At 42.6% G+C, this 23,676-nt stretch overlaps 1 protein-coding gene across 1 annotated transcript in view; it reads left to right on the top strand.

The window, feature by feature from the left end:
• The window catches only part of LOC126484337 (TD and POZ domain-containing protein 1-like), a 42,463-nt gene extending 19,084 nt beyond the window's left edge, over window positions 1-23,379 (top strand). Inside the window, exons 2-3 of the mRNA XM_050107790.1 lie at window positions 11,303-11,879; window positions 21,988-23,379. Of these exons, the coding sequence (XP_049963747.1) occupies window positions 11,314-11,879; window positions 21,988-22,555 (1,134 nt within the window). The 5' untranslated portion in view covers window positions 11,303-11,313 and the 3' untranslated portion in view covers window positions 22,556-23,379. The remainder of the gene's footprint in view (window positions 1-11,302; window positions 11,880-21,987) is intronic.
• Window positions 23,380-23,676: the final 297 nt, after the last annotated feature.

The raw sequence follows: 23,676 nt of genomic DNA on the forward strand, positions 1-23,676 counted from the left end.
GATTTGCCGATTATAAATGAAGATGTAGATGTTATCACTTGAAGTTTTTTTTCCAGAAATTTTACGCTTTCTGTGTCATTTAAATTTGCTGATCCCGGATCATATTGTAGTATGAAATTATGGATTATAATGAAGTAGCCTATTCGGCTCATGATTCGAACAAAGAGATGTGTAGCAGAAGTGTGTTTACAGGGTTGCCAGTATGGATTAATCTACACAGGGTATCTTATCCGTTAAATGGTTTTTGGTGTTCTGACGTACTATGGACGTTCTATTGACTTTCGTTTTAGGGCTGAAACTGTTTCTTCGCAGTTTTTCACCTATAACAAAATTGTGTTATGGAACGGAGCACGTCTTTTTCGTTCCATGTCGAAGTGTTGGCGGAATTAATGCTATGTAACAACGGAATAATCGGCTGTTTCAAAATAAATGATTTTACAACAAATGCACGTTGCTTACTCGACCACAGATGCATGGCCACTGAAACGGCATGGCATAGGTCGCTATGCAACAATGAAAAGGTTGTGTAATGTGCGAGTTCTTATGAATTAAATACCTTAAAATAGTTTTGCTGCATCCATAATTACAAAGTTTTCTCATTAATAAACTAAAAACTAATTTAACTTAGCAAATACTTCATTACATACGACATACTTTCAAACACAACATGAGGCAAATGTAGCGATTACGTGTTTACCTTCTCAGTGTCCTTATCAGCAGTGAGTTTGCTTCTTGACGTTAATAACTAATCTCACTGACGATAAGATAAAATTTTGTTGATATAAAATCCATTATATATTTGTAAAGTTTGTTTTATTGTAACTGTCTTGCACATCACAGTAAAATCACTGTGCTCAACCTTTTCTTTTAGGGAGCAATGTTATTTCCTGGGGAAAGTTTGATTGATTATTTTCTCACAGTGCAATTTCCTGTAGTTATCTGCTTTTGTATTTGAGATCGCAAATGCCTGCTTATGCTGTGGTGCTCAGCTCGCAGGTAATCAGTCCGAACACTGGCAGTAGAATAAATTTTCTTCGCTATTGTTTGGCTTTTAAGCGATGGCAAGATGGTGCAGTACAGTTTGTGATCCCAAAAGTTGGTGCCATTGTGTTGGGTTAAAATCCAAACCCCATCATAATGCCCCCAAGAAGGAAAGAATGCAAATGAAAAAAGCATTGCAAAAAGGTTGCATGAAAAGCATTAAGAGTACATTATGAGTGTAAAGGAATATACTGAACAGGTACAGTACATAACAGTAGTAAAACTCTTAACTGGAAGCCGACGACTTGAAGCTTATGCATAAATCGTAAAACATAATGGATTTTAAACGATGACTAACTGAAACCCTCAGCTAACGACAGGTGTTGTTGATATACCTCGATGTGGACAGCTGAAAATGTGTGCCCCGACCGGGACCCGAACCCGGGATCTCCTGCTTACATGGCAGACGCTCTATCCATCTGAGCCACCGACGACACAGATGAATAGCACGACTGCAGGGACTTATCCCTTGCACGCTTCCCGTGAGACTCACATTCCCAACTGTCCACAATTCTACATATGTAATGTACCTTATAGACATTTGCCCATCCACTCATTACTCGCGCACGCTTTGGAGATTCCCGTAAGAGTTCTGGGCAACCTGTGCGCATTCGCACAGACGAAGGTCAATGGCTGGGTAGTCTTTAACTATATACATGAAGGCAGTAACTGTTCTCGAAAGAACAGAATACTGTTGATGACCGTGCAAATGTCTATAAGGTACATTACATATGTAGAATTGTGGACAGTTGGGAATGCGAGTCTCACGGGAAAGCGTGCAAGGGATAAGTCCCTGCAGTCGCGCTATTCATCTGTGTCCTCGGTGGCTCAGATGGATAGAGCGTCTGCCATGTAAGCAGGAGATGCCGGATTCGGGTCGCGTTCGGGGCACACATTTTCAGCTGTCCACATCGAGGTATATCAACAACACCTGTCGGCAGCTGAGGGTTTCAGTTAGTCATCATTTATTCCAGGGAAAAGCTGCACGGTCATCAACAGTATTCTGTCTTCATATAATGGATTTTTTTCCTTTCCCTTAATGGCATGCAAATTTCAATTTAGTGAGGACGAATATGGCGACGTGGAATAACACGCCATAGCCATGAGCTGAAAGAACTTACACTCCTATTAAAAAGCATCTTGCTGCTAAGCAAAATGGAAGAAAGCTAGACTTTTGAAGTCCGCACTGTCAAAAACTCGTATACAGTTTGATGATGATGATGATGATGATGATGATGATGATGGTGAGTCCCATACTCCTTTACAGAGCGTAGGGGAGCGACGCGGGAGACCGGCGCCGCCTTACTAGGCAAGGATAGCTAGCCATTGGTGTCGATGGTCCAGCAATTAAATAAAATATAAGTTGAATAACAGGGAAACAATAGATTCCTACTGCACGTAATTAGCTATGAAGAACAGCATAGCTCGCGAGGGATTCACTTCTAAACGCTCACTACGTCTTCACTGTGGAAGCCACGGAAACCTCACAAGTGCACAAGTCGGCACTCCGAAGTATTTCTATCTGCCGCGACCACGCGCAAACCGCTCCACTATCCAAGTCTTTCCCGCGACTGTCGCGCTGTACTGTCCGCGTCAAAAAATGGCTCAAATGGCTTTGAGTACGATGCGACTTAACATCTGTGGTCATCAGTCCCCTAGAACTTAGAACTACTTAAACCTAACTAACCTAAGGACATCACACACATCCATGCCCGAGGCAGGATTCGAACCTGCGACCGTAGCGGTCACGCGGTTCCAGACTGAAGCGCCTAGAACCGCATGGCCACACCGGCCGGCCTGTCCGCGTCCAGCACTCACCCCCGTGTGCAGTCTCCCCATTCACGAGCTCTGTGATTGGCTAGAGCGCTCCCTCCATGTCTCCAAGCTCACAAACGTATTGAAACATGTACGAAATGCTGGATTTACATTCAAACATCTTGAAATTAAATAAATATTCCTACGGCTGGACCATAAACACGCTCTAACACACATTATTAGATACATAAACAAATTAAGTAAACATATATCAAAGGACCCCCCATGAACCATGGACCTTGCCGTTGGTGGGGAGGCTTGCGTGCCTCAGCGATACAGATAGCCGTACCGTAGGTGCAACCACAACGGAGGGGTATCTGTTGAGAGGCCAGACAAACGTGTGGTTCCTGAAGAGGGGCAGCAGCCTTTTCAGTAGTTGCAAGGGCAACAGTCTGGATGATTGACTGATCTGGCCTTGTAACAATAACCAAAACGGCCTTGCTGTGCTGGTACTGCGAACGGCTGAAAGCAAGGGGAAACTACAGCCGTAATTTTTCCCGAGGGCATGCAGCTTTACTGTATGATTACATGATGATGGCGTCCTCTTGGGTAAAATATTCCGGAGGTAAAATAGTCCCCCATTCGGATCTCCGGGCGGGGACTACTCAAGAGGATGTCGTTATCAGGAGAAAGAAAACTGGCGTTCTACGGATCGGAGCGTGGAATGTCAGATCCCTTAATCGGGCAGGTAGGTTAGAAAATTTAAGAAGGGAAATGGATAGGTTGAAGTTAGATATAGTGGGAATTAGTGAAGTTCGGTGGCAGGAGGAACAAGACTTCTGGTCAGGTGACTACAGGGTTATAAACACAAAATCAAATAGGGGTAATGCAGGAGTAGGTTTAATAATGAATAGGAAAATAGGAATGCGGGTAAGCTACTACAAACAGCATAGTGAACGCATTATTGTGGCCAAGATAGATACGAAGCCCACGCCTACTACAGTAGTACAAGTTTATATGCCAACTAGCTCTGCAGATGACGAAGAAATTGAAGAAATGTATGATGAAATAAAAGAAATTATTCAGATTGTGAAGGGAGACGAAAATTTAATAGTCATGGGTGACTGGAATTCGAGTGTAGGAAAAGGGAGAGAAGGAAACGTAGTAGGTGAATATGGATTGGGGCTAAGAAATGAAAGAGGAAGCCGCCTGGTCGAATTTTGCACAGAGCACAACATAATCATAACTAACACTTGGTTTAAGAATCATGAAAGAAGGTTGTATACATGGAAGAACCCTGGAGATACTAAAAGGTATCAGATAGATTATATAATGGTAAGACAGAGATTTAGGAACCAGGTTTTAAATTGTAAGACATTTCCAGGGGCAGATGTGGACTCTGACCACAATCTATTGGTTATGACCTGTAGATTAAAACTGAAGAAACTGCAAAAAGGTGGGAATTTAAGGAGATGGGACCTGGATAAACTAAAAGAACCAGAGGTTGTACAGAGATTCAGGGAGAGCATAAGGGAGCAATTGACAGGAATGGGGGAAATAAATACAGTAGAAGAAGAATGGGTAGCTTTGAGGGATGAAGTAGTGAAGGCAGCAGAGGATCAAGTAGGTAAAAAGACTAGGGCTAGTAGAAATCCTTGGGTAACAGAAGAAATATTGAATTTAATTGATGAAAGGAGAAAATATAAAAATGCAGTAAATGAAGCAGGCAAAAAGGAATACAAACGTCTCAAAAATGAGATCGACAGGAAGTGCAAAATGGCTAAGCAGGGATGGCTAGAGGACAAATGTAAGGATGTAGAGGCCTATCTCACTAGGGGTAAGATAGATACCGCCTACAGGAAAATTAAAGAGACCTTTGGAGATAAGAGAACGACTTGTATGAATATCAAGAGCTCAGATGGAAACCCAGTTCTAAGCAAAGAAGGGAAAGCAGAAAGGTGGAAGGAGTATATAGAGGGTCTATACAAGGGCGATGTACTTGAGGACAATATTATGGAAATGGAAGAGGATGTAGATGAAGATGAAATGGGAGATATGATACTGCGTGAAGAGTTTGACAGAGCACTGAAAGACCTGAGTCGAAACAAGGCCCCCGGAGTAGACAATATTCCATTGGAACTACTGACGGCCGTGGGAGAGCCAGTCCTGACAAAACTCTACCATCTGGTGAGCAAGATGTATGAAACAGGCGAAATACCCTCAGACTTCAAGAAGAATATAATAATTCCAATCCCAAAGAAAGCAGGTGTTGACAGATGTGAAAATTACCGAACTATCAGCTTAATAAGTCACAGCTGCAAAATACTAACACGAATTCTTTACAGACGAATGGAAAAACTAGTAGAAGCCAACCTCGGGGAAGATCAGTTTGGATTCCGTAGAAACACTGGAACACGTGAGGCAATACTGACCTTACGACTTATCTTAGAAGAAAGATTAAGGAAAGGCAAACCTACGTTTCTAGCATTTGTAGACTTAGAGAAAGCTTTTGACAATGTTGACTGGAATACTCTCTTTCAAATTCTAAAGGTGGCAGGGGTAAAATACAGGGAGCGAAAGGCTATTTACAATTTGTACAGAAACCAGATGGCAGTTATAAGAGTCGAGGGGCATGAAAGGGAAGCAGTGGTTGGGAAGGGAGTAAGACAGGGTTGTAGCCTCTCCCCGATGTTGTTCAATCTGTATATTGAGCAAGCAGTAAAGGAAACAAAAGAAAAATTCGGAGTAGGTATTAAAATTCATGGAGAAGAAATAAAAACTTTGAGGTTCGCCGATGACATTGTAATTCTGTCAGAGACAGCAAAGGACTTGGAAGAGCAGTTGAATGGAATGGACAGTGTCTTCAAAGGAGGATATAAGATGAACATCAACAAAAGCAAAACAAGGATAATGGAATGTAGTCTAATCAAGTCGGGTGATGCTGAGGGAATTAGATTAGGAAATGAGGCACTTAAAGTAGTAAAGGAGTTTTGCTATTTGGGGAGCAAAATAACTGATGATGGTCGAAGTAGAGAGGATATAAAATGTAGGCTGGCAATGGCAAGGAAAGCGTTTCTGAAGAAGAGAAATTTGTTAACATCGAGTATAGATTTAAGTGTCAGGAAGTCATTTCTGAAAGTATTCGTATGGAGTGTAGCCATGTATGGAAGTGAAACATGGACGATAAATAGTTTGGACAAGAAGAGAATAGAAGCTTTCGAAATGTGGTGCTACAGAAGAATGCTGAAGATTAGATGGGTAGATCACATAACTAATGAGGAAGTATTGAATAGGATTGGGGAGAAGAGAAGTTTGTGGCACAACTTGACCAGAAGAAGGGATCGGTTGGTAGGACATGTTCTGAGGCATCAAGGGATCACCAATTTAGTATTGGAGGGCAGTGTGGAGGGTAAAAATCGTAGAGGGAGACCAAGAGATGAATACACTAAGCAGATTCAGAAGGATGTAGGTTGCAGTAGGTACTGGGAGATGAAAAAGCTTGCACAGGATAGAGTAGCATGGAGAGCTGCATCAAACCAGTCTCAGGACTGAAGACCACAACAACAACAACATATCAAAGGAATAGAAAAAAGGTAGGCCTGCAGCCTACACGGTAAATTTTTAACTAATTTCTTCATGAATAATATATATCGCATATAAACAAAGACATAGATGAATAAATATATTTATAAGCATGCTGCTACCGTTTTATCGTGTAACTGTGGAGTACTTACGGCCTGACACGATCGATAGTAATCGGCCACTTTGACCTCCGATAACTCATGTACTATTCAAGTTACATGCCTATAATTCATACCAATTTAGGTCTACACTAATAGCTTTCTAAAGACACGGGGATCGACAAAATCGAATGAAGCGTTTATATTTTGGAAATTCGTTGCTGGGTGTTACTTGTATAATTTACTTTCAGATACTAAACTTTAGACTGATAAAGATATTGAAAATCTGATTACACCATCAGAATCGTCGTGCAAATAATAGTAATGAACATGTTTCTTTTTGAGGTACAGTAGAGTCTCGATAGTTCGAGGTGAACGGGACCGGAACCACCGCGAACTATCGAAAACTCGGACTATTGAAATTTAAATGGGAAAAAGAAATATTATGATATTGCAAGTAATACAGGTCAAAATATCAACCTTGTTAAAATAACAGTATTTAAACATGCATTTTCATTGGCAGAATAACAATAGTTATTTATTTAGACAATTAATGGCGAAGTGTCTTTTGTTTGACGAAGCAGCAACGTTTCCTCGCGGCAGTGTCACGCCACCGTCTCAGGAGCAGTAGGTCAGTTGGTGTCGCCTCGGGCTGTTGTTCCACGTAGCATATGGCGACCTCGAGAGCAGCGTAGCCATCGGTGTGACTCACCATCGTTGCAGCCTCTGCCTCGTCATCCTCGTCACTCTCACATTGCGATGGAATGTTAACCATGTCAATTATAGAAGAGTCTGTCACTTCCAACTGTTCGTCCGAATTTAACCACTCGCCTACTTCCACCTCGTCTGCCTCTTCACACCCTGGCAACCTTCTGATTAAATTACACAATGGTTGATCGTCCTCATCTGCTAAATCTTCAGTTTCTGTGTCTGGTATACTTTCCTGTAGAATTTACCTCCATGACTTAGAAATTATGTCTGACCTTATTTCGCTCCAAGATTCGCTAATCCAGTACACGACGTCCTTCAAAGTCACTTTCTTGAAAGCTCCTACAATGCTTTCGTTGTCTTCGGAATGCAGGATTGACTGTAGCAATCGCAGTCGATACTTAGTTTTAGACATTCCAGAACGCCTTGATCCATGGGCTGAATGAGACAGGTAACGTTTGGTGGGAAAAACAAGGCGCGGATACCGTCGCACTGCAGTTCTCCTCCACTTGGGTGTGAGGACGCATTATCCATGAGCAAAATTGTTTTGCATAGCAGTTCCCTTTCTTTTAAAAAATTCTTGCAGTCAGATACAAATGACTAAAAAAAACCAGTTCTTGAAGACTTACTGATTCATCCAAGCATTACTCTCATCAGTATAGACAGCCGGAAGAGCTGAGATGGATACATACTTGAATGCTCTTGGCTTGGCAGACTTCTCAATCACAACTAGTTTTAGTTTGTGGTTTCCAGTTGCATTTTAAGCTACCATAACTGTGAGCCGCTCTTTGCTTTTTTGTGCCCAGGAGCTCTTTTTTCTTCACAAGAAGCAAGTGTTCTCGCTGGTAACATTTTAAAATTTAGCCCAGTTTCGTCACAGTTATATATTTGTTCCTTAGACAAATTTTCGTCATTTATGATTTTTTTAAACTCGACGATACATTTTGAAACGGCCTGAGCGTCACCAGAGAGTTTTTCTCCACATACGTCTAGTTGATGCACTCCATACCTCTTTCTTCCACTTGTCGAGCCAGCCCACACTAGCGGCGAAATTGTCATCTCCTTCCTGCAGCTGGTTTCTGAAAAACAAAGCTTTTTCTTGCAAGATTGGGCCAGAAATCGGAGCACCTTTCTGTCTCTGTTGGGTAAACCACACGAACAATGGCTCACTTGTTTTTTCGAAGTCTGACTTCTTTATACTTCTTCGACTGAGAGATTCGTGTGAGCATTTCTGTGAAGAAAACTGTTCCAATTTAAGTCGGTTTCTTCGCCAGTCACCTACAGTAACTTCACCGACACCATATTCGAGAGCAAGTTTTTTTATTGTTTCTCCTTTGTCAAGTCGTCTTAGTGCTTCTAATTTTAGATGCAAAGGCACAAATTTCCTCTTTTTTGTTACAGCACTCATCCTTGTAAGGTGTACAACGGAACACACAGTCAACAAACAAAACGACACACAACACTGTACAGTACAGTTACTGGGAATTACAGCAGCGTATGAACTCCCCAGTTTTGATCGGTAGCAGCCGGCAGAAGTCGGGGTATTTCGTGCCATACTGACAACAGATGTTCGTGCAACAGTACAGAGAGCTAATCGTCGGTGTTGATTCCATTGTTGTCTGTTTTGTCACTGAGCTGTACTCTCCCAATCTATCTTTTGCAATGATGTTTTCATTATTTATCATGTCAGTAAAAAAAGTATATCGTTGCAACATTTTTTTTTTTAAGAGGCTCTGATTATTGGAAACTCGAACTATCTAGACTCTACTGTATCATGATTCATCTGGCTACTATACGAACTGTGAAATGTCTGCCATTATGGTTTCACAAGTCCACCATCTTTGGCCCTCCCGGCGCACAGCGTCACCAAGGAATTCCTAGCCACATGCACGATGGACCACGTGGTGCAGCCGTTGTGCGGCATCAAGCGCTTGCTAACGAGCCGCTTCTTGCCGAGCGGTGGCCACCAACTCTGAACTAAAAATATTTTCAGGGCACCAAGGCTCACCCGTTACCTCACAGGTGATTCTGTTCCACTCTCACAAGCTGAGAGAAAACATGTAGCCCTAAGTGCTGTTTGCTTTCACGAAACATAGGAAAGATGTTATCTGTTCAAAACAGTCCTTTATTCACAAATCAGAGAGTTGCATTTTTTAGGAACGGGGTGCTGTTTGTGTTCGCTCTCGTCGTAGGTTGTCCTATGAACAGACATTATATTGCCTGGCTGAGATCTCGTATTGTTGGCGGACATGCCGCCGCCGTCACCCCCCGTCCACCTTCTCCAGTTTGCCGATGACACCGCCTTCCTTGCCCTTGCCCCCACCCTGCAGTTCTCCCAACACCTTCTCCAATCCCATCTTGACCGGTTCACCGCTTGGTGCAACCAGTGGTTGCTCAAGGTCAATCCCTCCAAAACCCAGGCGATCATTGTAGGCAAAACCACCCCTTCCTTCCGCCTCCTTGATTTCTATCTCACCATCTATGGCCGTCCTATCGCCCTCACTCCCACCCTTAAGTACCTTGGCGTCACCCTCGACTGTCGCCTCTCCTGGACTCCCCATCTCCGGACAATCCAAGCCAAGGCACTCTCCCAACTCCGCCTCCTCAAGCTCCTTTCCAGCCATACGTGGGGTCTGGACCCCTCCACCATCCTCCACACCTATAAATCCCTCATCCGCCCTATCCTTTGTTACGCCCATCCGGCTTGGATCTCTGCCCCCCCTACCTTTTATAAATCCCTCCAAATCCTTGAACGCCATGCTCTCCACCTCGCCTATCGCATCCGTCTCCCCTCCCCTACGCGGATCCTGTATGATCTCATCCCCTTCCCCCACCCCCTCCTTTTACTGAAAGGATACGGATCCTGTAGACCTCCTGCAAACTCGATCCTCCTCTCCCGCTGGTCACCCCCATCCTCTCCCACCCCCACCCACTGCCGTGCCTGTATTCCCACGTCCCACCCGGTCTCCATCTCTCCACCCTCCTTACGCTCTCCCAAGGTGGCTTCCGCCAGCTCCCTGATGATGCCCTCCTCCCCTCCATCTACCCCTCCTACCAACTTTGATCCTCCCACCATCCTCCTGTGTTTGCTCCTCTGGGCACCCTCCCTCCCTTCTCTCCCTCTTCCCTCCCTCCTCCATTTCTCCCCACTCCTCCCCTGGGCTTCCCCTTCCCTGTCCATCTCCTCCTCCTCCCATCTCCTCAGCCATTGGCATCTTTGTTCTCCCCTCTCACCCACCTCACCCTTATTCCCCTCTTGGCAGGTCCCCGGACTCGCACATGCTAAGTGGACATTCGCACGCCAGAGATCATCGCCATCAGTGACTCGTGTGTGCCGTCATGTTTAGTGTTCAGTGTTCACCGTCACACTCCACCGTTCACCAGTGCCATCGTCATCTTTAGTGTTTGTGCTTCGTGTCAACAGTTTGTAGTGTGGATTGTCATCGAGTGTGACGGGCTTCATGTTTTTTTATGTTCATGTGTCTACTGTTTTTTCCCGCCGTTTTTCCAAGTGGTGTATCTTCTCTGTTTATATCATTGTACTATCTTCGGCTGAAGAGCGGCGTATTGTGCTGCTGCCAGCCTACCTGTTCTACAGGTTTTAAAATCACAATACAGAAAAAAAAATATCTCGTATTGTCTGCAATGCGTCGTGGAATCTGCAGCTCTTTTGTTTGGCTAGCAGCTTCCCTATTGACCCCGACGTCCTGGCACTCTAACTTCAGAGTTCGCCCCCTTCTTACTCTTTGGCTGTGTCCTACCCGTGGCTTCTTGTGGAGCGACAGGTAGGCTACAGCTACAAATGCCTCTCTATTCGACTAACACTGAGACCCACACAGATATTCCCAGAAAACATGCATCCTGTATTGCCATAGTCGTGGTCTTAGGTCTAACGTATTTAAGATGAAACAAAATAAACAGTAGCTTGTTATGAAATCAAATTCGTGGTAATTAAAGTGATCCAAATTCAAAACAGTATTAATCAAATAAATAAATAAATGAGAAACATGAGAGGACGAAGCACAGTCAGACTGAAGCCATTAAGGATCTGTTGTCAGCCACTTAACCACTGAGCCACAGAGGCTGCAACTTAAGGATGGCATATCTGTGTCTTGCAGGTGAAACTGCGATGGAAAAGAACAGAAGATGGACCCTGTCGGCTGACCTGGGGGCGCTGCTGTCGTCTGGAAAAGCTGCTGACATCACCATCATGGCGGACGGCGTCTGGCTGCCGGCGCACAGAGCAGTGTTGGCGGCGCGCAGCCCTGTCTTCGCCGCCATGTTCCGGCACGATGTGCTGGAAGCTTCTGAGGGCAGTGTGAACATTGCAGACATCAACCAGGAGGTGCTGCAGCAGCTGCTGCAGTTCATGTACACTGACGAAGCGCCTCTGCTGGAATGCGTCGCACCGGAGCTGCTCGCGGCAGCGGAGAAGTACGGTGTGACCAGACTGAAGCAACAGTGTGAGCAACAGGTCATTATGGACCTGTGTGTGGAAAATGCTGCAGCCAGCGCCGTCCTTGCAATGGTCTACTCGTGTGCGAAGCTGAAGGCGGCAGCTATCAGCTTTATCAATTCCCACTACCAAGAAGTTATGGCTACAGATGGTTGGGCTAGTGCCATGAGGGAACACACGGAAGACACTGTGGAGATCTGCCGTCTGCTGAGGGATGCAACACGCCTTGAGTCAGAATGGTATGACTGCCTGTGTGCTTGTTTTCTATCCCTTACTGTCTTCAGTTTTTTATTTGTTGTTGCTGTTGTGGTCTTCAGTCCAGAGACTGGTTTGATGCAGCTCTCCATGCTACTCTATCCTGTACAAGCTTCATCATCTCCCTGTACCTACTGCAACCTACATCCTTCTGAATCTGCTTAGTGTATTCGTCTCTTGGTCTCTCTCTACGACTTTTACCCTCCACACTGCCCTCCAATACTAAATTGGTGATCCCTTGATGCCTCAGAACATGTCCCACCAACCGATCCCTTCTTCTAGTCAAGTTGTTCCACGAACTCCTCTTCTCCCCAGTTCTGTTCAATACCTTCTTATCAGTTATGTGATCTACCCATCTAATCTTCAGCATTCTTCTGTAGCACCACATTTCGAAAGCTTCTATTCTCTTTTCGTCCAAACTATTTATCGTCCATGTTTAACTTCCATAGATGACTAAACTCCATACAAATACTTTCAGAAACGACTTCCTGACACTTAAATCTATATTCGATGTTAACAAATTTCTCTTCTTCAGAAACGCTTTCCTTGCAATTGCCAGTCTACATTTTATATCGTCTCTACTTTGACCATCATCAGTTATTTTGCTCCCCAAATAGCAAAACTCCTTTACTACTTTAACTGTCTCATTTCTTATTTATGAGCTCCATAATCATGTTATCTTAAGGGTCATATATGAGGTGTTCAAAAAGTCTCTCTGCAGTGCCGTGCCGGCCGCGGTGGCCGAGCGCTTCTAGGCGCTTCAGTCCGGAATCGCGCGACTGCTACGGTCGCAGGTTCGAATCCTGCCACGGGCATGGATGTGTGTGATGTCCTTAGGTTAGTTAAGTTTAAGTAGTTCTAAGTCCTAGGGGACTGATGACCTCAGATGTTAAGTCCCATAGTGCTCAGAGCCATTTGAACCACTTTTTGCAGTGCCGTATGATTGTTAGCTTCGCGTGCCGTATGCCGCAGTGGATATAACGAAATGAAACTCAGTGAAATACAAGTTATTAATTTATTGAATATTCATTTTTACTTCCAAATTTTCACATTGAATGTTGAAAGTGTCCCCCCTGTTGTTGAATACACAGTTCAATTCGTCTAATCATGTTTACAAACACAAGCTGTAACATTTCTTCTGTAATAGAAGCAGTGAAAGTGATATTACAGTTTTTAATTCATCGATGGATTTTTGGACGGTTTTTATAGACAGTTGCTTTCGCTGCACCCCAGAAGAAAAAGTCAGGTGGTGTTAGGTCAGGCGATCGTGGAGGCCAAAGTCCCTGCGAAATTATGCGATCACCAAAAACATCAGCAAGCAGTGACATTGAATCGCGAGCTGTATGCACGGTTGCACTATCTTGTTGAAAATAACCGTTCAGTATTTCACTTAACGCAAGTTCTCCTATGAATGGGTACAGAATATCACTGCAGTATCGTTGTGCGTCTATTGTTTCGTTGAAAAGTATGGGACCCACAATCCGACGTCTAGAAATTGCAATCCAAACTTCTATTTTCACAGAATGAAGTGGTTCCTCATGAATACAGAATGGATTTGCAGTACTCCACATACGATAATTTTGCGAGTTCATGTACCTGGATACATGAAACCACGCCTCATCAGTGAAAAACGTTTCATTAAGAATATCCCTTCCATTTTGTTCGACGAAATTTTTGAACCATTGACAATAATGCAATCTCTTGCCATGATCAGTATTTTTCAGTTCTTGCACGACTGTCACTTTGTATGGCTGACCATGCATCGAAGGTACTGCACGAGACATGACGTTATAAATTATTGCTTTGTTACTAGCAACTGTATTCGAGACAAATTTACAGACAGTATGCACATATACCCCTGAATGTTCAAATGGCTCTGAGCACCATGGGACTTAACTGCTGAAGTCATCAGGCCCCTAGAACTTATAACTACTTAAACCTAAGTAACACCGTTTAAAAATGTACCTCTGTGCAGACGTCGACAGCCATTCAGCTAGGTGGCTTTCCGCTGCTACTCTGACACCTGGTTGCAGGCATGCAGAAGCTAACAAGGAACCCCTTCAGCGCGCGGTTGCAAGTTCAATCTTTAGCAAGGCTCATCTGAAAGAGTGGTGTTAACGCTTATGACAGCAAAAATACTAGCTGCTAATGATTCAACATGTGCATCAGGAGGGCGACAGGAAACGAACGTCCGGGAGGTACAGAGATCAAGTATCTATGGGATCTATGTATTACAAGTCACAAAATGGACATCCTCGTCATTCAAGAAATGTAAAAAAAATAAAAAATAAAAAAAATAAAAATAAAAATAAACCATTAACTTGCACCGTGAACACCGAATGAAAAATGCCGCGCCACAGTGATAACAAAGGTTCACACCATCAATATCGAAGGCGAGCTCCTTGGGAGTTACAAACCGTGTAGCACGTTGAGCTAGGTACCCATTCTTCAAGAATGCATATACAGTCAGGCTGGTGTAACGGGGTGATAAGAACTGATGGAATGTGATGGCATGCAACCGACAGTGAAACAGTCTGTCTTGGAGCTTATCGTGAAACTGGCTATTCTTTAAGGCGAACCTCCAGTTAGTGCGATATCTTTTATAGGCAAGGATAAAAACAAACATCCGGACGCTGAATATGTCCAGTGGTTCTGGGTGGTATGAACTGCAAATGCCACACGCTTTTCAGGAGGAATAGTTTTCTCTAATGGAGAATGATTTTTATACACAGACCAGAAATCAAGCAAAAGCAAATTATTTTGACCACGTATTGGCCAAAAGCAATGCTTACACCACATTTGTAGTTCCCTTACGCCCATTTTCCCACTCTTAATTGCTGTGACGTAAATATTCCCTACTCCCTTGTAAGATCACGCACACACAAATGAATGGTAGGGGGCAGAGCACCTCCAACTTCTCGCAGCACAATAAATGACTTTCCAGCCATTTTACCATCCAGATTGACAGTCGAAATAATTGTATACGAAAGCGTTAAGACATCGATGTTGGTTGATCTTGATGCAAATCTCTTGGTACTTCTAATTTCCAGGGTTCCTTAATGCATTTCTTTTTCAAATTCCGATTGGTCGAAGCTGAAAACAGTTTCCTCACGCAACGTTAGGATTAGTTTGTTTATCTCATCTACATATTTTCGGGCCGTTTCCGCAGCTTGCTGTGCATTGTCAAGTTGACAGTTTGTTTGAAATTTCGTTACCTTACGTCTTCCGTTTCTGTTGCACTGTTTGAAGTTATGCAACCATCCACTGCTTCCTATGAAATTACTGTAATCTATGACGCGCACAATATGATGTGCAAAGGTATTAGGTCACTATAAAGCCTAGTTTACACGACGACACTAGGTTGCAGGCTACAGGCCGCTGCGCATGCGCGCCCCGCGTTCCGCAACTCGTTGGTGAAACTAAACACTTACGGCGTGTTCCAACTTTGGCGACACTAGTTGCATGAGTTTTGAGGTTATGTGTGTTCGTAGAGTGTAGACAAACTGAAATATGAAGTGGGGAACGGAGAATAATGTTCGCCTTTTGGATATCTATGGCTTGCAAAGGTGTTTGTGGGATTTCAGTGATGCTCAAAAAATGGTTCAAATGGCTCTAAGCACTATGGGACTTAACATCTGAGGTCATCAGTCCTCTATACTTAGGACTACTTAAACCTAACTAACCTAAGGACATCACACACATCCATGCCCGAGGCATGCGCCTAGAACCGCTCGACCACCTGGCCGGCTAAATGTTTTCACTCGTTCACCTACAAAGTCCATCCACACTGCTGTCAGACAGTTGAAACTACCACGTTCAACTGTGCGTAAGGTCCTCCACGAGAACTTATGGATGTACACTTGCAAAGCGCAACTGTTACAGGCACTCGAGTCAAATGACAAGCCAAAACGGACAGAGTTTGCACTCAACATGCAGGAACGCCTTTCGGAGGATGAAGCATTCCTTTAGCGATTACAAAAATAAGCAACATATTGCTGCCGCTGAGACCGTCATATGCGATCACAACATAGATGGTGTGACAATATCTGAGCTGCAGGGCAAAATTTGAGTTAGGAGCGCATGCTTCTATACAACTGAATTAAGAAAGATAAAAGCAAGTGTAATTCTAGCTGTGCAGTGCTATCGTCTACAAGACTAAAATCCCATCGTTCGAGTTGGCCATCTCTTTGTTAAGGAATATTGTTGACAGGAGGAAAGGCTATACAATTCAAGAAGCTGCATTCTTTATTCCATATTCATCTATTTAAAACGTCGCAGCAGTGCTGCCCATTCACATATGTTTGAATTTTGAAATATTGCCACTGTAAAGATCTATCTTCAAGAGAGTAGTTTGCAAACTATTCTCTTCCTAATGCGGCCTGCTTCGAGTAATTATTGTTGCTAATGTTAATAATTATGACTGTTAATGTTAATAATTATTGGTGTTAATGAAATAGCGTCATCACCAACTAAAACCGTGTCTTATAACATGCAGAGTGTTCTCGATTGTATTGCACGCAATATGATATGTAACTACAGTTCTGGTGACAGTGCTTCATCCATTGCAGTACCTTTATTCCTTATCACATAATTAACTCTATTTAGAAGAAACGTGAACAGTTCTGGTGACATTCTAAGATAATTAAAAAACTTCTTGGATCTTCAGTTATAAATTATTTCAGCAAGGTTACTGAGGAACCGAGCTGACGTCTTTTCTTCATCCAGTCACGAATCGAAAAACGTTTCTTACTTTTTTCTTATGCAGCGATTCCACGAAACAAGCTTTAACTCCATCACAACTCGTGCGACGTGCAGCTGTCAAAACTTTCATTTCAGAGACGACTCAGGGACCCACAAAACGACGAAGCTGAAGTGTATACTGGTGTCGCCGTGTCTACAGTCATATATGAAACTGCTTGCGTGCAACTCATTCCACTCAACGAGTGGTGCAACCCATGGCGTCGTGTAAACTAGGCTCAATGCACATCCTGTTAATTGTATTAAGAATTCTTGAAACGCACAAGCACCAGTTTTTCGTAACAAGTGCGCTTTGTCCTCCCTTGACTATCCGTAGTTTTTCTCATGCACTACAAGATCATGTTGCTGCAGCCTTATTCTAAATCTTTTCATAATACTGTGGATGCTCTTCCATGTTAGTAATGATGCTTAGTACCCGCTCCTTGGACAACGACTGGCGTTTACTGCGTTCTACTGTAGACAGGATTTGTGGTTCCCTGTCCGACAAGGATGATGAACTACATAGCTCGACATGTTTCAACATCACTTTCACTTTTTAAGCACGTATTGTCATAATTGTACGCCTCATGTACGTTGTCCGCACGTTCGAGCATATACGACACCACACAAGCCACTGACTCAACTTGCAGAAACGCTAACATTCCATCTGCCACTTCTTTCTCACTCTGTAAAATTCCGTGGGTTCCTTTCTGACGAAATGTCAACTTCGGCAACTGTTGTTGTAGACGAAGTGCAATGTTTGCTTGAGTATCGTTGCCATTACTCTGCTTTGTATCAGCACCACTAGCGCCTTAGCAATGATGTGAGTTACTCGGAGGCCGGCCGCTGTGGTCGAGCGGTTCTAGGCGCTTCAGTCCAAAGCCACGCGGCTGCTACAGTCGCAGTTTCGAATCCTGCCTTGGGCATGGATGTGTGTGATGTCCTTAGGTTAGTTAGGTTCAAGTAGTTCTAAGTCTAGGGGACTGATGACCTCAGATGTTAAGTCCCATAGTGCTTAGAGTCATTTGAACCATTTTAGTTACTCGGCGACTAAACAGTTCTGCTACGCTCTGTAGATTCATGCTATGCCCACCATTGGATACCTCCAGTACCGGCCCCTGTACGATAAGCAGCCAATATTGCGGGTGAATGGTAGACAATATTCTAGGCGCCGAATATTGTACACGTAATTAGCCATTTCGTCCATGCACTTAAGGGGTGCCTTGTTAGGGGTATCGTATGATTGGTTGAATGATTCCTACTCAGTGATGTTTTAGTCATAAGAAAAACCATTTCTGGTGCACAATTTTACATTTGTTAATATTTAAAAAAAGCTTGACTATATTTGTTGCGCTTTGAAATCTGACTATATACAGGGTGAATTACCTAAAACAGGCACTGCAAATGCTGCGAAAATGGTAAGTGCTATCGATGTGCTGGTTTCACAAAAGGGATTGGTTGTCAGGGGCTCGTATTGTTGTCCAATCCACAGATTTTAATAATACGTAGAAAGTGAATTTTTGTGCAGACATAGTCCGCCTCCGTAGCGTAGCGGTAGCGGTTCCGCTTATTACGCAGGGGCCCGTGTTCGATTCCCGACAGGGGACTGGGTGTTGTCTGTCTATCACCATCATTTTCATCGTCATTGACCCGCAAGTCGGCGAAAAGGACTTGCAATACGGCGGCCGAACTCCCCCTCATGGGGCCTCCCGGCCAACAATGCCATACGCTCATTTCCATTTTGTGCAGACATACACTTTTTTTAATGGAACAATGTCTATTGAGATTAACAGACTAAAAGAAGGATAACTTAAAATGTCAGTGGCGTTTGTTGCAAGATTCTAGTGCGAATCGCTTAGGAGATATCGTATTTTGAAAAGATTTTACACCGACGCTCGTGTGTGCCATGCAACGTGCATAATTGCTGGGTACGATGTTGTTGTGTTTACTTACACTGTACTTGTGTGTGCCTTGAATGCATTGCGACTTGCGAGTCAGTTAGCGTGTGGCAGTCCAAGTTTAGATCGTGAGTAGATGATGGAATTTACGAATACAGAAAAAGCGGACAAGCTGATGGTGTGTAGGAAGGACGCAGTTCTGGCATGTGCCGCAGGGTACCCCAATAAACGTTAACCATCTCTGCAATTATTTATAAACCTCTTCAGCCAGTTATGTGAAAGTGGTAGACCAACACCTGTACTTTATTTATCTAATCGCATCGCTAGCCCCCCCCCCCCCCCCCCCCCCGTCGGGCAGACCGTTCAATTTGTCGCCACTTCGGCGACCTGCAATCGGTGAGGATGATAGGATGATGAAGATGACAGCACAACACCCAGTCCCTGGGCGGAGAAAATCCCCAGACCCAGCCAGGAATCTAACCTGGGCCCAGAGGACTGACAATTCGTCACCCTGTCCATTCAGCTACCAGGGTCGGACAACACCTACACAACGTAACAGAATGAAACAAGTAAAGACAGAACAGTGAGAAACTAATGTTCTTGCTGCCGTTCTTGCTGCGCGTTAGCTCCCATGCAATCACACGAGGAAGTTGTATGAGTCAGGCAAGTGTCCTATGCATTTTCCATCGACAAAGGTTCTGTCCGTATCACATCTCTCTCCATCAAGATCTGTATGGAAACGATTATGAGAATCGTGATAACTTCTGTATAAGGGCATTAAGACATGACACTCCAGATGTATCATGTGTCTTGTTTAATGACGAAGCCAAATGTAACAATCGGGGCCATGTAAACCCCCGAAACATGCACTATTGATCTCCCGACAGTTCCCGTCAGGTGGAACGTCAACATCCATGGAGTGAAACGGATGCCAAAAGAAGTTCCTCTGCAGACTAGGTGGAACTTGTGGCACCACCATGATGGCTGCCCACCGCACAGTGCACGAAGTACTACCGCACGTCTTCACGAATTGTTTCCAAATCGTTGGTTTGGTCACAGGGCACCTGTACCTTGGCCGGCCCATTCCCTGGATTCAACGCTTTTAGTCTTCTTTCTGTGGGAAAAGTTGAGAGACGTCGCCTACAAGAACATAGCAACTTCACCTGATGATATGCAACGACATATTACTGCCGCCCACTCGGACATATCTGCTAAAATGCCAGCATGTATGCAAGAGTCGTTCCTTACTAGACAGGAAGCGTGTATTGCCGATGTCGGTGGTCATTCTGAACACAACCGGTGATGGTCAGTTGTCTCGTTACCGGCCAGAATCCACGTAACTAGTGCATGCAGCTGTGTTGTTCTTTGGTGTGTGCTACCACAGGTATAGCAGAAGTGTCAGTGTGGAACGCTTCCAAAATACGATGTCTTCTAAACGACTCGCACTAAAATCTTGCAATAAACGCCACTGACCTCCTAATTTACCCTACTTTTAGTTTGTTAGTGTCAACAGGCATTGTTCCATTAAAAATGTACATTTGTATAAAAATATACTTTCTAAGTATTATTACAAAGCTGTAGATTGACTAACAACACGAGCGCCCGGCTACCAATTCATTCTGTGAAAAAAGCACCTCAATAGACATTCCTTTTAGTTCTAGGCGTTTCACCCTGTATTTGTGCAGTTCTTTTCAGACAGTACCTCGCTACAATTAACTGCCTCATCTGTAAAATATTTAAGAACACTATTAATATTATTTGTCAGGTGCTTAATATATGATATGAATCCCACAACACTTCCCTGGGGCAAACCTAAAGATATTTCCACTTCTCCATCGAATGTAAAATACTATGTCCTTTAAGCTTACAGCTGTTCTCAGCTACACATAAACTTCATTTCTAATTGTGAATTAGTATAAAAATTCTTTATTGTGATAAAACTGAGTTCTATATCAGCAAAATGACAAAATAAATTTATTTACACTAATCGCTAAAACTAAAGAAGAGGCTGATAACCAATGTAACAAACTCCTATACCACTTAAACATTTTTACAGTGCCCCCAGAATGCCACAGTTACAATGTTATGGGTATGATACTGTAACATGTTGATGCTACAGCCCTATTTGTACTAATAAATTTACTTATCGTAAAGACTTAATTCAAATGAAGAAGTGAGATACAAAATAAATATTTATAATTTTTATGTTTTCTTAGATTACGAGAATACAATTCATGATTTTTACTGTTGATGCTGTTACATATTGTATGACAGTCCATCATTCACTAATGCAGATAACTGCTTGATTCACACCTTTCGATTCTTAACTCGTCTTCATTTTCATGTAATTGTAAGTCCCTGGAACAGTTCAGTACCATATCAGAACCAGTGACAGGTGGCAGGTTACCAGGTCTAGAAAATATAATCCCTAAGTAGAGGGTTGGCAGAACTGAAACTTAGAATTTGGCAAATAGGTAATACGCAAAATGATACCAATCAACATATTCATAAAAACAATTATGCAATTGTTCATAAGAGTATAAATAGTGATTTGAGTACTTAGTGCTTTTGCAGGAATGAATCAATTTACAATATGGCAGATGAGCCACATTTCACGAGGCTTCAGAGGCTGTGATAGGCAAGTTCTATGAAGATGCACTTGGAATTCTGTTTTGATTTGATAAGCAATATTCAAATCTTGCTATTTTTTTCCTATTCGATATATTTCTTCGATTGAAGAAAGTTGTTAACTATGAATTCTGGACAGTGTTGCGTGCTGAACCTTATCTCATAGCATAACCCTACTGAAGTCATGTTAATTGAATATTACCTCACAAGGAACCTAAATTTAGTAGAGTACTAAGAACAATAACAACGAAAAAATTGCCTTTGGAGATTAGAAGATTTCCAATTGCTGTTAAGTATAAAACATTTCAGGTACATTAGTTTTGTTACTTGTAGCTCTCTGCATGGCTTAGTAGTCTCATAATGACAGTCATTTGTTCAAATGTTACTAGTAGCAACGTTTTTAATTTTTATTTAAATTACAAATGTATCGTCGAATGCAACTGGTAACTAACAATAAGAACATTATTTTTCTAAATTATTTACTCAACATATGAAAGTGCTATCAGTTAATTCTTTAAAAAAAAATTTGAAACATCAAATAGAAAATAAAATACCTCCTTATTTCTAGGTATTCAACAGTATTACTGATATATGTATATAATTTCTTTATTTAATGATAAGGCATTTCGAACGTCTGTGCTCAATTTTAATTTATTTTTATATGATCATTAATTAAAAGTAGAAAATTATTATGTTCATCGAAAATTTTTATTCCATTCCCTTGCCAGTTCATTAGTGTTTAATTTTTTGTGCAGATGTTAGCTATAGCTGCTGTGGTTGCTGCAAACTTAATAGCTGTTCTTTTAAATACCACAATTCTCCTTTTCAGCAAGAATGAAACACCAGAAAAGACGGAAGAGAATAGGGGTGACCTGGCAGGCGACCTGGTGGCACTGCTGGAGTCTGCTGAAAGCAGTGACGTGACACTCATGGTGGGTGAGATGCCACTGGCGGCCCATAGGGCACTGCTGGCAGCACGCAGCCCTGTCTTGGCTGAGAAGCTCAAAGACACCCCAAATGGTACCCTGCAGATGGACGGAGCACCACATAAGGAGTTGGGCGAAGCCCTGCTCTACATGTACAGTGACCAACTGCCACACCCAGAAAGCGTCAGTGACAAGCTCCTGGTGCTGGCTGACAACTATGAGCTTTGTGTTCTAAAGAAATACTGTGAAGAGCAGTTAGCAGACCAAATCTTTGTTGACAATGCAGTGTCCCTGGTTGTGGTCGCAACAAAACACTCCTGCACCGCGCTCAAGAGAGCTTGTGTTGATTTCATCAGGAGGGAAATCTTCGATGTGATGGACACGGCTGGTTGGGAAATGGCATTACGCAATGACCTGGAAATCATGGTGGAGATATGCAAATGTGTGGCTTCAGCAGAAAGGTATAGGTAGTTTTGTTTGTGTGGATAATACTGTAACTATTTCTATATTTTTGTACTTATACACAGGGATTGATCGAAATAACGTATTGACTCCTGCAAAAATTGAAACACATGGAAAAAATAATGTGACAGAATCCAAGTAGAGTGGGAGTGTAAAACAGTGTACCAACGATAAGTCATTAAAATTACTGAGAAACTATAGGAGTGCCACGTCCTCCACATCAGTACACCTTTTAAAACACAGAAGTCTAAATTTTTGTGCTTCAGGGAAAAAACAACATCTTTGAACAAGAGAGTGGGGGAAGTGAAACTCATTGTCGATGTATTGGACGACAACAAATCTATACACATAGCGTTGAATGTGTGCTGAGAGGCAAACACTCTACTGGCGTACTTAGAAGGAATTAAAGAACAATCTGCTCAGAAGAGTTTGCCAAAGATGCTAGCTTTGCAATACTCAATGAGTAAACAACTGTACCAGGAGTAATTAATTCTTCAATAAAGCTATCATAACTAAACAAAGCTAATGGGTTTGCAATTAAGTAATTTTAACTGATAATGGTTAAAGTGTGGACAGGTTTGCTTACCAAATGTAGTTGAACTAGAAAAATCTAATTTAGGATCAAATTAACTTTAGAGTGATCATCAAATTTCATCTAGCTTAGACCACTGATAGAGTATCTGTTGCTAATGTTTTTATAGGTGACAAAATTTAATCACTCTGTGGTGGTACATTAGTGACAGTAGATAATGATTAATTTGATTGATTTCAGTACAGAGACTGTTATCATTGTGTTTTGAACAAAAATAAATTTTTATACAGGGTAACTTACACTTATCGAGTTTTGTTTCAGTAACATATTCCTGTTAGTTATGTTGAAGCTAAGCAACAATACGAACATGTTCTATAGGATGAAACCACAAGGAGTTTAGTTAGTTATGAACTATGGTCCCACTTCTCTGAATTTAATCCAAAGTGTCTTAGGCAGATACTCAGTCAAAATCTTAAATAAATCTGATTAATAATGGCTTGCAAGATGGAAAGCGTGTAAATATGGTTCTGCCCTGTGTGAACTCTAAAACCAAGTCTTAAGCCAAGATGGCTGAGTAAAGACGTGTCAAACGAAATGT

Source organism: Schistocerca serialis, chromosome 6 (assembly GCF_023864345.2).
Source record: "Schistocerca serialis cubense isolate TAMUIC-IGC-003099 chromosome 6, iqSchSeri2.2, whole genome shotgun sequence".
NCBI classification, from domain to species: domain Eukaryota; kingdom Metazoa; phylum Arthropoda; class Insecta; order Orthoptera; family Acrididae; genus Schistocerca; species Schistocerca serialis.